The sequence below is a fragment of the Lampris incognitus genome, chromosome 15 (assembly GCF_029633865.1).
Source record: "Lampris incognitus isolate fLamInc1 chromosome 15, fLamInc1.hap2, whole genome shotgun sequence".
Lineage (NCBI taxonomy): Eukaryota > Metazoa > Chordata > Actinopteri > Lampriformes > Lampridae > Lampris > Lampris incognitus.
Window position 1 is genome coordinate 6,811,212 of NC_079225.1, and position 13,998 is coordinate 6,825,209.

The window sequence follows — 13,998 nt, forward strand, 5'->3', positions numbered from 1 at the left end:
AACCGTCTAGCTAGAAGGGTCGTAAATGCTACTAAGTCCGCTTTATAGCATGGTAGTAACAAATCAGTTGAGGGAACACCAAAGAAAGCTGTTAGGGCTGTCGGCCTAGTAGGAATATCAATGCTATTAGAAATTGTTTCAAATATTTCTGACCAAAAACTATGTAAAGAAGGACATGACCAAAACATGTGGCTATACGTGGCCGGGGCCTGATGGCATCTGTCACAGGTGGGATCAATGTTGTCATAGATCTTGGAAAGTCTAACCTTGGTTAAGTGTGTGCGGTGAACAATTTTAAATTTTATCAGCCCATGTCTGGCACAAATTGAAGAGGAGTGGACCCGGAGTAGAATTAACTCCCATAGGTCCTCTGTAATCTCCTCACCCAGGTCCTCCTCCCACTGGCTCTTAATGTTTTGTAGAGAGGAAGGGCGTAATGAAGAAATCAGAATATACATAACAGAAATCATCCTCTTTGTACAAGGTACAGGTGTCAAGAGAGAGTCAATAGGGACAGAATCCGGGAGATTGGGAAACTGTGGACTAATATTACGGATAAAACTGCGGACTTGTAAGTATCTAAAAAAGTGTGACCTTGGTAGGGAGTGCTTTTCAGATAACTGTTCAAATGACGCAAAGACCTTTTCTATATATAGATCTTTGAAGGTTCCAATACCAAGTGTGGACCAGGAGAAAAAAGCCCTATCCATTATAGAAGGTGGGAAAACAGGGTTGGCTGCAATTGGAGCTAGTAAAGAAAAAGACTGTAAGCCAAAATTTCGTTTAAACTGATTCCAGACCCTGAGTGTTGACTTCACAATAATACTATTAGAGTGCGGGGAGCAGGAGAACTGTAATGGAGTGTGTGCAAGAGCTGTCAAGGAAGCAGGATCAGAAGAAGCTGCTTCCAAAGCCAACCATGCAGGAGGAGAAGGGGAGTTCTCCAACCGAGCCCAGTGTTGCAGTATCCTGATATTGGCTGCCCAATAATAACATTTTAAGTTTGGTAGAGCAAGGCCTCCCAGAGATTTTGGTCTTTGTAGTAAGGGTCTACTAAGCCGAGGAACTTCACCGTCCCAGATAAATTCAGACACCAATTTATCAATTTTATGGAAAAATGACTGTGTAAGAAAAATGGGTAGACTGAAACAGGTATGAGAATTTGAGCAAGGGGTTCATCTTAACAGAATTAACTCTTGAAGACAGGGACAGGTGTAGTGATGACCAACGTTAAAAGACTTTTGGTAGTTTTGTTAATAAAGGGGAAAAATTAAATTTAAAGAAGTCTGCAAATTTATCTGGGAAATGAATGCCAAGATAAGTAAAGCCACATGTGGTAATTTTAAAGGGCAGAGTGTGCAGGGGATAGTTACGGGCCTCTGCATTTAACGGAAATAACTCACTTTAGTCTAGGTTAAGTTTATAGCCTGATATTTTACCAAACAGGCTAAAAATGTCAATGACAGCAGGAATAGAGATGGGGAGATAGGAGACATACAATAACAAATCATCAGCATAAAGCGAGGTCTTCTGCTCAACTCCGAATCGCTTAATGCCAGTTATAAGAGGACTAGTCCTAAGGGCAATGGCCAATGGTTCAATTGTAACTGCAAATAGCAACGGACTCAGATTGCAGCCCTGCCTGGTAGAGCGAGAAAGAGGAAAGTAGTCAGAGTAGGTGTTATTGGTCCTAACTGAGGCTGTGGGAGAGGTATAAAGCAGTCTTACCCAGCTAATAAAAGTGTCACCTAGGCCAAACTTCTCTAAGGTACCGAAAAGGTAGTCCCACTCGATGCGGTCAAAGGCCTTTTCCGCATCGAGTGAGATCACGACCTCTGACAGAGATGAAGTGGAGGGGTTGTACATAACATTAAGAAGTCTCCTAGTGTTAAAGAAATAATATCTGTTTTGTATAAAACCGGTCTGGTCAGGGGAAATAATAGAGGGTAAGACAGTTTCTAGACGCATAGCCAGTAGTTTGGAGAGCAGCTTCAGATCCACTGATAGGCTTATTGGGCGGTAGCTTCCACAGGAGAGAGGGTCCTTGTTCTTTTTCAAAATTAGAGAGATTGAAGCCTGAGTGAGTGTGTGTGGTAGTTGATGAGAGTGAAAAGACTCATTGTACATGTCAATAAGAATTGGTGCTAATTTATCAAAAAACTTCCTATAAAATTCAATTGGAAATCCATCAGGGCCAGGACATTTACCCGCCTGCATGGCATGAGCAGCCTTGTAAAGCTCCTCCACGGTTATAGGAACATCTAGCTCCTCAGCTGAGTAAGAGTCAATCGTAGGAATATCTAGAGATTCAAAAAAATTGTCCAAAGCAGATGGATCGTCTGGTCGCTCTGCTGTATAAAGAGAGGAGTAAAATTGTTTAAATTGATCAGTAATCTGTTTGGGGTCAGTGGTTATACCTGATGGAGTCTGAATTTGAGGGATCTGGTGAGAAGCTGCTTCCTGTCTTAATTGGTGAGCTAGCAATTTACTTGCCTTGTCACCAAACTCATAGTAAGCATATCTGGACTTAAACAGTAATCGCTCAGTGTGAGTTGTGGAGAGAACATCAAATTCTGCTTGTCGTAGAAGAAGCTCCTTATACAAATCTGGTGATGGGGCTATAGAGTAGGTATTGTCAATCTGCGTGATCTGTTCAGTCAAGTTTGTTAGTTTCCTCTTTCTGACTCTACCATCATGGGCACAATAAGAAATGATTCCCCCCCTCAAATATGCCTTCAGCGTCTTCCACAATAAGGAGGCTGAGATCCCTGGTGTCCTATTAACATCTAGAAAAATCTATCTGTTGAGAAACAAAATTTACAAAATCTTCATTTGATAACAGGCCAGTATTCAGTCACCAGGATGGACCTTTGATTTGCAAGTCCATAACGACTGGGGCGTGGTCTGATATAACAATGGCATCATATGAGCAGGATAATACTGATGGAATAAGCTGATTGTCAATTAAGAAATAACCAATACGTGTGAAGGTGTGATGGACGTGAGAGAAAAAAGAATACGCCTTGTCAGATGGATTATAAAAACGCCATAGCTCTGAAAGTGAGAATTCGTCCATAAAGGCTTGAATAACTTTAGCAGAGCTTGATGGAACTGTAGTTTTTGTGGATGAGCGATCTATTGATGGATTAAGCCAACAATTAAAGTCCCCCCCTAAGATGAGACGATACCTAGACATGTCCGGTATTAAAGAAAATACTGATCTGAAAAAACAACTGTCGTCCCAATTGGGGCCATAAACATTAAGTAGAACAACCGGGTTGTCATTAAGTTTTCCACATACAAGCACATATCTACCATTTGGATCACAGGAGAAATCTGAGCAAGTAAAATTAACAGATTTATGAATCAAAATTGCCACACCTCTGGCTCTACTCTAGAATGCAGAGTGATATACTTGTCCAACCCACCTCTTCCACAGCCTGGTGTGATCAGATGGTTAAGGTGCGTCTGTTGTAGAAAGGCAATATGAACACCCAAGTGATTAAGATGTCTAAGTACTTTGCTGCGTTTGATTGGCTGGTTCAGGCCTTTACAGTTCCAGCTAGAGAATTTGATCACTCCTCCTCTCTGCTGCGAAGTAGGCCTATTAGGATGGCCCATAAAATGGTGCTGGGTGCAAAATGTATAACACTATAAAATAGACTCTGTGAATAAGTTCAACTCGCGACAACCAAGCAATAAACAAAGTAGCAGAAATAACATTGTTCAAAAGAAACTCTAAATTACCATAACCCCTGCCCCTCCCTGTCTAAACTAGCATAACCCCTGCCCCTCCCTGTCTAAACTAACATAACCCCTGCCCCTCCCTGTCTAAACTACCATAACCCCTGCCCCTCCCTGTCTAAACTAACATAACCCCTGCCCCTCCCTGTCTAAACTAACATAACCCCTGCCCCTCCCTGTCTAAACTAACATAACCCCTGCCTCTCCCTGCTGATGCGTCACCATGAACTGGACCCACTATAACCCACTATCACTAGTAAACCCTAACACACAGCTAAGTAGTATGTGAAGAGGGGTAGGAGTCATATCACTTCTCCTGAAGTCAAGTGACAAAGTAATAACACATTGTCAAACTGTTAACAGCCCAGTATTAAAGACGCACCGTGGACATAAGCATTAGGCTTGTTAGAAAGCCTATTCCCCAGGCGGAGATTGCGAACTTGCGGAGGCTGATGGAGGGACCACCTTCCGGAGCTTACTGCCTACGAATGATGAGGCAATGGTCGGATCTTCAAACGTGTGCGTGGTCCCATCCGGTAGGGTGATTTTAAGGAGTGCTGGGAACATCAGTCCAAACTTGACACCTGGACAGGCCCGTAGTTCGCGTTTCACTCCTCCAAACGTGGCTCTCTGCTGGGAGACGTTGGCAGTGTAGTGGGGGAAACAGACAGTCTCTTGCCCTGGAACAGCAGAGGGGAGTTGCGGGATGTTTCGCTGGCCCGTCGTACAATCTCGTTCCGCATGTGGAAATAGTGCACCCTGGTGACAACCGGTCTGGGCGGTTCTCCCGTCTTGGGTTTGGCACGTAGGGTGCGATGGGCTCTGTCGAGTAGGGGGACTCCACCCACTTTCAGCAGGTCTTTCAATAAGCCGCCGATAAACTCTGTTTGGACGCGGCCCTTCAGAGCCCTCTGGTGACCCCACTATACGAAGGTTGTTGCGCCTCGATCTCCCCTCCAAGTCCTCACCTTTGTCTGCCAGTGTCCTCACTTGTGTTTTGAGCGCCTTGACGGAGGCATCGAGTGAGGTAAGCTGGTCGCTATGGCCACTCGTGGTTTGTTCCAAGTCATCAAGAGTCCGTCCATGTTCATGTATCTTCTGCAGCAGTGGCTCGGTAGCATTCTTCAGTTCTGTGCGCACTGAGCTGATTTCGGATCTCAAGTCAGTCACCAACGAGTCAATCCTACCAAATATGTCTTCCTTCAGAGAGTCCAACATAGACTGCAACGCCTGCAGATCGGTAGAGTTCGCCATGCTAGCAGCTCCATCCAGCGGCCGCGGTGGTTCAGTTGATTGCAAGGGTTTGTTGCGGCCTACATGTGAGGAGTTGGATTTCGGCTTATGAGTGGCCATTGCTGAGTCCGAAGTGCAAAAAAGGCTTGTCAAACTGGTAAGCAAAATAAATTGAGCCTGATAATGTCGAAAACAATTGATAAAAGGACTATTTATAAATTAAATTTGTCACATAACGACAGAGCTGTGAAAAAGCACGTCTCACATGCTCGGTGCTCCTTCTTCACACCTATATTAATATTTTAAAAGGCTATTTTTCCAGAGATGGTGCTCCATGGCTGGCCTCTATTGCACCTGTTTGCATCCATGTCTGCAGCTCCTCTCCCCTACCAGGTCGCGGAGGATGGCCTGCCTGAAAAAAGTAGCCTCACTCCATCTGCTGATCTGAGAAACTCTGAAGTTTTGAGTGACTTAGAATCTTTCCTGTCCCATTTTTCTGTACCTGCTTGCTTTGAGATTATTAAGCTGATTGATGCAATGCAATGCAGTGCAATACAACACAACACAACACAACACAATGCAATTTTATTAATCCCGCTAGGGGCAATTTGTTTGGAGAGGCTTGTAAACACAAACACAATAACAAACAACGCAAACAATAAATAATAACACCCCAGGGAGCTAATTGTGGAATAAAATCTATACAAGTACACAATAAGAAACACAATAAGATAAACTTGATAAAGACAATAAAACAATCTGATAAAAAACACTATGGAACATTTATTAATCAAGTTGCAGCAGGTATGAATGATGTAGAATAACGGTTAGTTTTACAAGCAGGTAAAACATGATGACACCTTGATGGCAACAGAAAAAATTACCTTGCTAGAACTTGTCCAGAAGCCAAAATACTTGCTGCTTTCTGGAGGATTTGTCGGTTGCGAAAATAATTCAGATCTCTTTGTTTCATTCCGGTGATGTTAGAATAGATTTTAACAATAATGTTCAGGCTGTTTCTGTCTTTTACTGTGAGGCTGTGAAACCAGCAGATAACATAAAAACTTAGAAGACTCTCAATAAAAGACAAAGGATGACAGGGCTGACAGAAAAGGAGTGTAGTTTGCGCAGAAGGTGAATTCTCTGCTGCCCCCATTTCACAATAGCCTCAGTGTTCACATCAAATTTAAGGTGATCATCGATGATAGTGCCCAAATATTTGTATGATGTAACCATTTCCACATTTTCATTATGTATGATGCGCTCTGGCTGCATCTCTGTTGCGTCTAAAATCAATCAGTTCCTTGGTTTTAGAAACATTTAGTCCAGAAGTTGTTATCACACCAAGAAATAAAATCAGTGAGAGCATTCCCATGAACTGATTCTGAACCTTGGAGAAGGGTCAGCAATGCAGTGTCGCCAGAAAAATTGACCAAATAGCTGCCCTCCTGAGTGCTCCTGCATCCACCAGTGTACATAATAAAAAGTAAGGGTGAAAGGAGGCATCCTTGTGGTGAGCCTGTGGATATAGCTACAGAGTCTGAGAGATAGCCATTTACAGACACCCTCTGCTATCTGTCAGTCAAGAAGTCCAGGATCCATAACATAAGCTGGTGAGGCAAATTAAAATCACATAGCAACCTATCTATTAAAAGATGCGGCTGCATTGTATTGAATGCCCATGACAAGTCAGCAAACAAAAGCCTGGCATGGGCTTGCGGCTTTTCCAACTGCTTATACAGGTTATTAAGTATAAAAAGTTTTGCATCCTCCACACCTCTCCCTGCCTGGTAAGCAAATTGCAGTGGATCAAGTTTTCCATCCACAATTAACAAAACAAGGTTTTTAACAATTTTGTCAAAGATGTTCATTAGTCATGATGTTAGCGCAACTGGTCTAAAATCATTAAGTTGCCTATGATTGGTGCTCTTTGGGACAGGTATCACAGCAGAGGATTTCCAGGTAGCAGGGATTTGGTTACAATCAAGTGACATCTGGAAGATATGGTAGAGGACACCGCAGATGTCAAAGACCATTTATTACTATTTTCTGATCACCCCCACCAAACTTCTGTTCTATACCATGATATTGATGTGGAGGGTCATGCACCTATTAAAAGACACACTTATATTAGTAAACCCAACTAAAAGGGCCCTCATGCTGTAAGAGGTTTTATACCTTGTTCAACACGGGCTAGCTGTACCCAGCACTAGTGCATGGAGCTCCCCCTGTCTGATTGTACCCAAGCCCGACAACACTCCTCTTTTTTGTAATGATTATAGAAAGGTCGATTGTGCTACTAAGCCAGATTCATTTCCTCTCCCTAGAATGGAAGATTGTGTTGACCAGGTGGGTGCAGCTAAATTTTTTATAAAGTTGGATTTATTAAAAGGGTATTGGCAGGTCCCATTAACTGTGTGTGCCTCAGAAATTTCTGCCTTCATTACTCCAGACTACTTTTTGCAAAATACGGTGATGCCTTTTAGCTTAAGAAACGCTCCTGCCACTGCCACAGCACTTAATGCAAAAGGTATTAGCTGGCATGAAAAATTTTGCGGCTTAGATGATGTGGTGGCATATTCTGAAACATGCTCTAAATATTTAGAAACTCAGTGACATTTTTGGTCGCCTGCGAGGTGCCTCACACACATTAAACTTGGCCAAATGTGAATTCAGTAAAGCCACCGTTATGTGTTAGTAACTGGGACAGCAGGTGGGGCAATAGCAGGTGCACCCTATAGGCGCTACATTGCAGGCAGTCCTGTCCCTTACACAAAATGTGTGCTGCACCGTTTTTTAGGCATGAATGGGTACTACAGGGGGTTTCGTAGAAATTTCTCAGAGGTTGAGGCTCTTCTTACGAGTCTGGTTAGCCCCAGTAAGGTTTTGTGTGGTCCCCTGCTTCCCAGGCTGCTTTTGATGCTGCTAAGGCTCTGTTGTGTAATGCTACAGTGCTCTCTGCCCCACGTTTTCAGCACCACTTTAAACTTGAGGTAGATTCAAGTGGCTGTGGTACTGGTGCTGAACTCCTCCAGAAAGATGTGCAGGGCATAGATCATCTTGTTTGCAATTTTTCCAAAAATTGTCATGGACATCAGCAGACTTGTAGCACTATTGAGAGGGAAGCCCTATCCGTTTTGCTTGCTGTTGTGTATTTAGAGGTTTATTTAGGTTCCAGTTCACAGCCTGTTCAGCTAGTCACAGACCATAACCCACTGGTTTTTCTATCGCAGATGCGTAACTCGAACCAGCGGCTGATGCGCTGCACTTCAGATATATACGTAGGCAGTTGTTTTTGTCAGGAAAATAAATTCATGGTTAACTGCATTTGTTTGTAAGACACGATGGGCATGTGTAAATTGTTTAATTATGAAAAAAATGTGTTTCCATTTTTATACTTTGCTGCATTATACTTGGCCACTAGGAATAGTTGTGCCACTAGGAATATTGGTGCGGTGTCATTTGTCACTTCACCCAGTTGCTACACCTGGTAATTTCACTGGCAAGAACACATTTGAGAAGAGCGTCAGTTTGTGGAATCAGCTGTTATGTTTGATTGCATTACAAACCTACACTGAAAAAGTCATTTGGAAGAATGAAAATGATAGCTAGCTAGCTAGACAGACAGATAGGTAGGTAGATAGATAGATAGATAGATAGATAGATAGATAGATAGATAGATAGATAGATAGATAGATAGATAGATAGATAGATAGATAGATAGATAGATAGATAGATAGATAGATAGGTTAACCTGTTTATCTATCCATATAACATGAAAATGTGTGTGTTCTTGTATCCTGACTTCCTGCAGAATGCCATTGATGAGGTGATAGAGATGTATAAGGATATTCACATGTGGGATAACTGCATTGCAGTGGCTGAAGCAAAGGTAATGACAGATCAAGGCCACTAGATGGCATCTTATTTTGTTTCATTTGATGCTGTGCATGTTTTTGTAAGTAGTTTGTCTTCTTCTGATACAGCCTGTGGTAATTGTCTACTTTATTCATTACATTCAGATCAATCCAAGCCCTTTCCCCCCACAGTTGCACACAAATAATTTTTTTCTTAGATAATTTGAACATTTTTCAACGACTGAACAAAATGCAGTGGGTCAGACAGGCTGATCCACTGAACTATGTAGGATGTTGAAACGTTTGGAGTCTTGATGTAAGAGATGTCCCTGTAGGCACCCCCCCCCTTCTATTGTGATATCTCGATCCAGTGTTTAAAAATCCTGGTCAGGTGTCCAGCATCCAGCCTCGGTTGTCTGCTTTAACATTACATTCTGAGTAGAGTGTGGCAGTGCATGAAGTCAGGTGTTGTAAACTACCTACATGTTTAACCATTAATTGGGGTGAAAAATGTATGATTGGCAAACCGACTGTCACGTGTGGATATTTTCCTTGTTGCCATCTTCTGGACAGTCTGCTGTTGGGAAATTGCTGTTTCAGGTTCCTCCCCTGTGTTGTTTGTCCTGGAAAACCTGGAAAACCTGGAAATGTATAGACTAGTTTTCTAGTCATGGAAATTGATTGAATTGATCAAATATCCTGGAAGTATGATTGAGGTCACGGAAAATTGTTAGGTTATAAATCTTACTTTTACCTGCTAAAATGGCTGTTTTGTTTGATTATTATTTTATTTTCAATTATTTTAATTCTGTCATTGCACATCAGTACTTGAAGTTTGGGGTGTGTGATAAGTGACCAGCTTAACAATACACGGTCCAATTAAAGACTGTTGAAGTTTCCACTATTAATATCATTAGCTGGGGGGGGGGGGGGGTTGTTGGCTCAGGTTTGGTCAGGACCTTTCAGACGTTAAAAAGGTAGTGCCTGGAGGTGGCATCTTCGTAGCGTGGCGGTCTATTCCGTTGCCTACCGACACGGGGATCGCCGGATTGAATCCCGTTGTTACCTCTGGCTTGGTCGGGCGTCCGTACAGACACAGTTGGCCGTGTCTGCGAGTGGGAAGCCGGATGTGGGTATGTGTCCTGGTCGCTGCACTAGCGCCTCCTCTGGTCGGTCGGGGCGCCTGTTTGAGGGGGAGGGGGAACTGGAGGGAATAGCGTGATCCTTCCACATGCTATGTCCCCCTGGTGAAACTCCTCATTGTCAGGTGAAAAGGAGCGGCTGGTGACTCTACATGTATCAGAGGAGGCATGTGGTAGTCTGCAGCCCTCCCTGGATCAGCAGAGGGGGTGGAGGAGAGACCGGGACAGCTCGGAAGAGTGGGGTAGTTGGCCAAGTACAATTGCGGAGGAAAAGGGGGACCCCCCCCCCCCTAAAAAAAAGGTAGTGCCTGGATAGCTGTTTGTATGTAGCTGTGTGTATGAGTTGAGATTCTACTGACATTAGAGTTGCCAGTGAAGAGAAGTGGCATGGTGAAATGTATATTCCAGTCTCATATCTTGTGTGCTGTGGCATCACATCAAGTGATTTTACATCCGGCCACAGCTGGACAAGGTGCAGGGTTACCAGACAACAGACTGAGACGCCTGGCCTCTGAGGTTGTTTTGATAAACCCTAATCTTGCAGAATTCACAACATGCCCTAAATTGAGTTTTTTTGCATTTTTGTGTGCCAGTCTTCTGGGTTTGGGAGTTTGCCGAGAAGTTAAAGTTTTATGGGTGGTGTCAGGTTGGGATATGTGTGGGAAGCCTCCCTTCATAGTTCGTTCCGCCATGTGCTCACTAGCCTGTGCTTGCTTGTTGAACTGGGTTTCGACTGCGTCTGGGTCTGAGTCACAATCCTCAAAGATTCAGGATTCTTTATTTGTTACGTCTCATAAAAGTATATACTTGCTGTTGATCGACCCAGTCACGGCTCTTGTCTGTCCTGGCCCCACAGTGGTGGAATGAACTCCCCACTGATGTCAGGACAGCAGAGTCGCTGCCCATCTTTCGGCGCAGGTTGAAAACTCACCTCTTTAAGAACTACTACCCTGTTACTTGTTCTTAGCACTTATTATATTAACTCATTTAAAAAAAAATCTCTTTCTTGCACTTTTACTTTAGCACTGGTTTTGCTCTTAGATGCTTGTTTAGATGCCCTTATGATCTCTAATGACTAGTAGTTCTCCTGATTTCCTATGTTAAATGATGCACTTATTGTAAGTCACTTTGGATAAAAGCGTCGGCTAATTGACTGTAATGTAATGTAATGTAATGTATAAGAGGGTAAACTTCTTGAGTTTCAGCTGCTCAACTCTGCAGCAACAATAGCAATAAAATACGAGTTGTCATGTTTGCTATAGCTGTCTCTTCGCCTGAATCGTAGAGACGCTGAGAGGGGACGTCAAAGCAACTGACTCACTCTTCTGTAACCTGAACGTCAATCTTTATTTTTCTGCCTGCTGGGGGAACAGACAAGTTTATTGGCGTGACCTCCATTGTTCACTGGTCGGATTGATCTGTCTGAAATAGTGGAGGAAAATCCTCTTGATTGAAATTAAAATCAGTTGCCATTTTGTGTGTCTAGGACCTCAGACAAGTGTGTAGTTCCTGTCCACATCTTTGCTAATAGTAGCCACATACAGGGTCTTTTCACCACTGTCCTTCTTGTCTTTCCTTTTTACTCTCCCCTGCTTTTCAGTGTCTTCTGGAGAGAAATGTGAGTTACATTCACTAAGATGTTCAGGTGGAACATCAGGAGGAAACACCAACGTTTTAGCACACTGGTGGCGTGCTGTTTCCACCATGTCAGGAGCCAAGCTCATGGGCTCTTCTCCACAGATGGCGTGGTTGGAGCACAGGGTTAGGGTCAGGTTTAGGGTTTCAAGTGGTTGAGTGGTCTGCAGAATCGGCCTACTCATCGTTCACACAACTACTTCCACCACCATGTTGACCGCTCACTGTTCAACATGAATAGCTTTAAAGAAAAACCATCTTTATCCACATTTGTTTGACTCCTTGTGTCGCTGTTACAAAGACTTCCTGTTTATGTCCCACCCCTCTTTGTGATGAACAGCTTTTCAGATGGCCTCAGAGTTTAGCTAGTGTAGAAGAAGTTTGAATGACTTGGGTGAAACAACTTGTCCAACATGGCCAGACGATGTGCCGTACAAACTAGTTTGTTTGAAGCGCATAGAAACCTTAATCCTTCATCCCAGTGTGCTAACCCTTTCACCCCGCAGGGTCACTGGGACCTGGACAACCTACGTCGAAGCTACTACCAGTTGTTAACCGAGACAGGCCAAGACGAGAAGGCAGGAGATGTGAAAGAAAGCGAAGGAGATTACCTTGGCGCCATTAACCTGTACTTGAAGGCAGGGCTTCCAGCCAAGGCTGCCCTCCTCAGCATCAGCCACCTGGAGGTGACCTCCAACAGTGATGTTGTCAGTCGCATTGCTGCCGCTCTCATCAAGGGAGAGTTCTACGAGAGGGTGGGTCCGTCATTATTCATCTGAGTCTGTTCATTATTGCTCTAATTTTATCCTTGTTCTGGGCTGCCGATCTTTCTGAGAGACAAAACACACACGCACGCACGCACGCACGCACGCACGCACACACACACACACACACACACACACATCTGTACAGTTTGCAGAGTCAAACGTTATGGGACAAGACAAACTGTGGACCCATATGTTACCATATCTTGATTTTTCTATAACCTATCTTATAGCCAAGACTTGAAAGATTTTTTTTCTCTAATCATAAATGCCCTCGCCTGTTTTTTGCTTTTAATTCTGTTTTTATTCTAGAACATTTTCTTCAGAAATATCCCATTCAGCACAGCAAGACATGGATCACAATATAGTGTGTTTGACTTGTAGAAGTCATGGAAGGAGTGCTTCAGGGGTTCTTATTGGAGGGGGGCTGTATCAGAAAAGTGATAGAAGGAGTGCTCAGGGGTTCCTAGTGGAGGGGGGCTGTATCAGAAAAATCATGGAAGGAGTGCTCAGGGGTTCCTACAGGAGGGGGTGCTCTATCAGAAAAGTCATGGGAGGAGTGCTCAGGGGTTTCTGTTGGAGGGGGGCTCTATCAGAAGAGGAACAAGGGTTTCTATAACTGGAATGATTTACAAAAAACATATTCCAGCCAACTGTGTGACTTACAGTGCATCCGGAAAGTATTCACTTTCCCCACATTTTGTTATGTTACAGCCTTATTCCAAAATGGATTAAATTCCTCATCAATCTACACACAATACCCCATAATGACAAAGCGAAAAAGGTTTTGTAGAAATTTTTGCAAATTTATTAAAAATAAAAAACTGAAATATTGCATGTACATAAGTATTCACACACTTGGTTGAGGCACCCTTGGCAGCGATTAAAGCCTCAAGTCTTCTTGGGTATGAAGCTACAAGCTTGGCACACCTATATTTGGGGTATTTCTCCCATTCTTCTCTGCAGATCCTCTCGAGCTCTGAAAGGTTAGATGGGGAGCGTCACTGCACAGATATTTTCAGGTCTTTCCAGAGATGTTCAATGGGGTTCAAGTCTGGGCTCTGGCTGGGCCACTCAAGGACATTCACAGACTTGTCCCGAAGCCACTCCTTCATTGTCTTGGCTGTGTGCTTAGGGTCGTTGTCGTGTTGAAAGGTAAACCTTCGCCCCAGTCTGAGGTCCTTCGCGCTCTGGAGCAGGTTTTCATCAAAGATCTCTCTGTACTTTGCTCCATTCAGCCTTCCCTCGATCCTGACTAGTCTCCCAGTTCCTGCTTCTGAAAAACATCCCCACAGCATGATGCTGCCACCACCATGCTTCACTGTAGGGATGGTATTAGCTAGGTGATGAGAGGTGCCTGGTTTCCTCCAGATGTGACGTTTGGCATTCAGGCTAAAGAGTTCAATCTTGATTTCATCAGACCAGAGAATCTTGTTTCTCATGGTCTGAGAGTCCTTTCGGTGCTTTCTGGCAAACTCCAAGCAGGCTGTCATGTGCCTTTTACTGAGCAGAGGCTTCCGTCTGGCCACTCTGCCATAAAGGCCTGGTTGGTGGCGTGCTGCAAAGATGGTTGTCCTTCTGGAAGGTTCTCCCATCTCCACAGAGGAACGCTGGACCTCTGTC

The 13,998-nt window shown here is 43.7% G+C and overlaps 1 protein-coding gene across 1 annotated transcript in view; it reads left to right on the plus strand.

Annotated features, from left to right (window-relative positions):
- Positions 1 to 13,998, plus strand: part of ift172 (intraflagellar transport 172) — a 182,858-nt gene that overhangs the window by 66,764 nt on the left and 102,096 nt on the right. The window contains exons 21-22 of the mRNA XM_056294524.1: positions 8,792 to 8,869; positions 12,118 to 12,366. Of these exons, the coding sequence (XP_056150499.1) occupies positions 8,792 to 8,869; positions 12,118 to 12,366 (327 nt within the window). The remainder of the gene's footprint in view (positions 1 to 8,791; positions 8,870 to 12,117; positions 12,367 to 13,998) is intronic.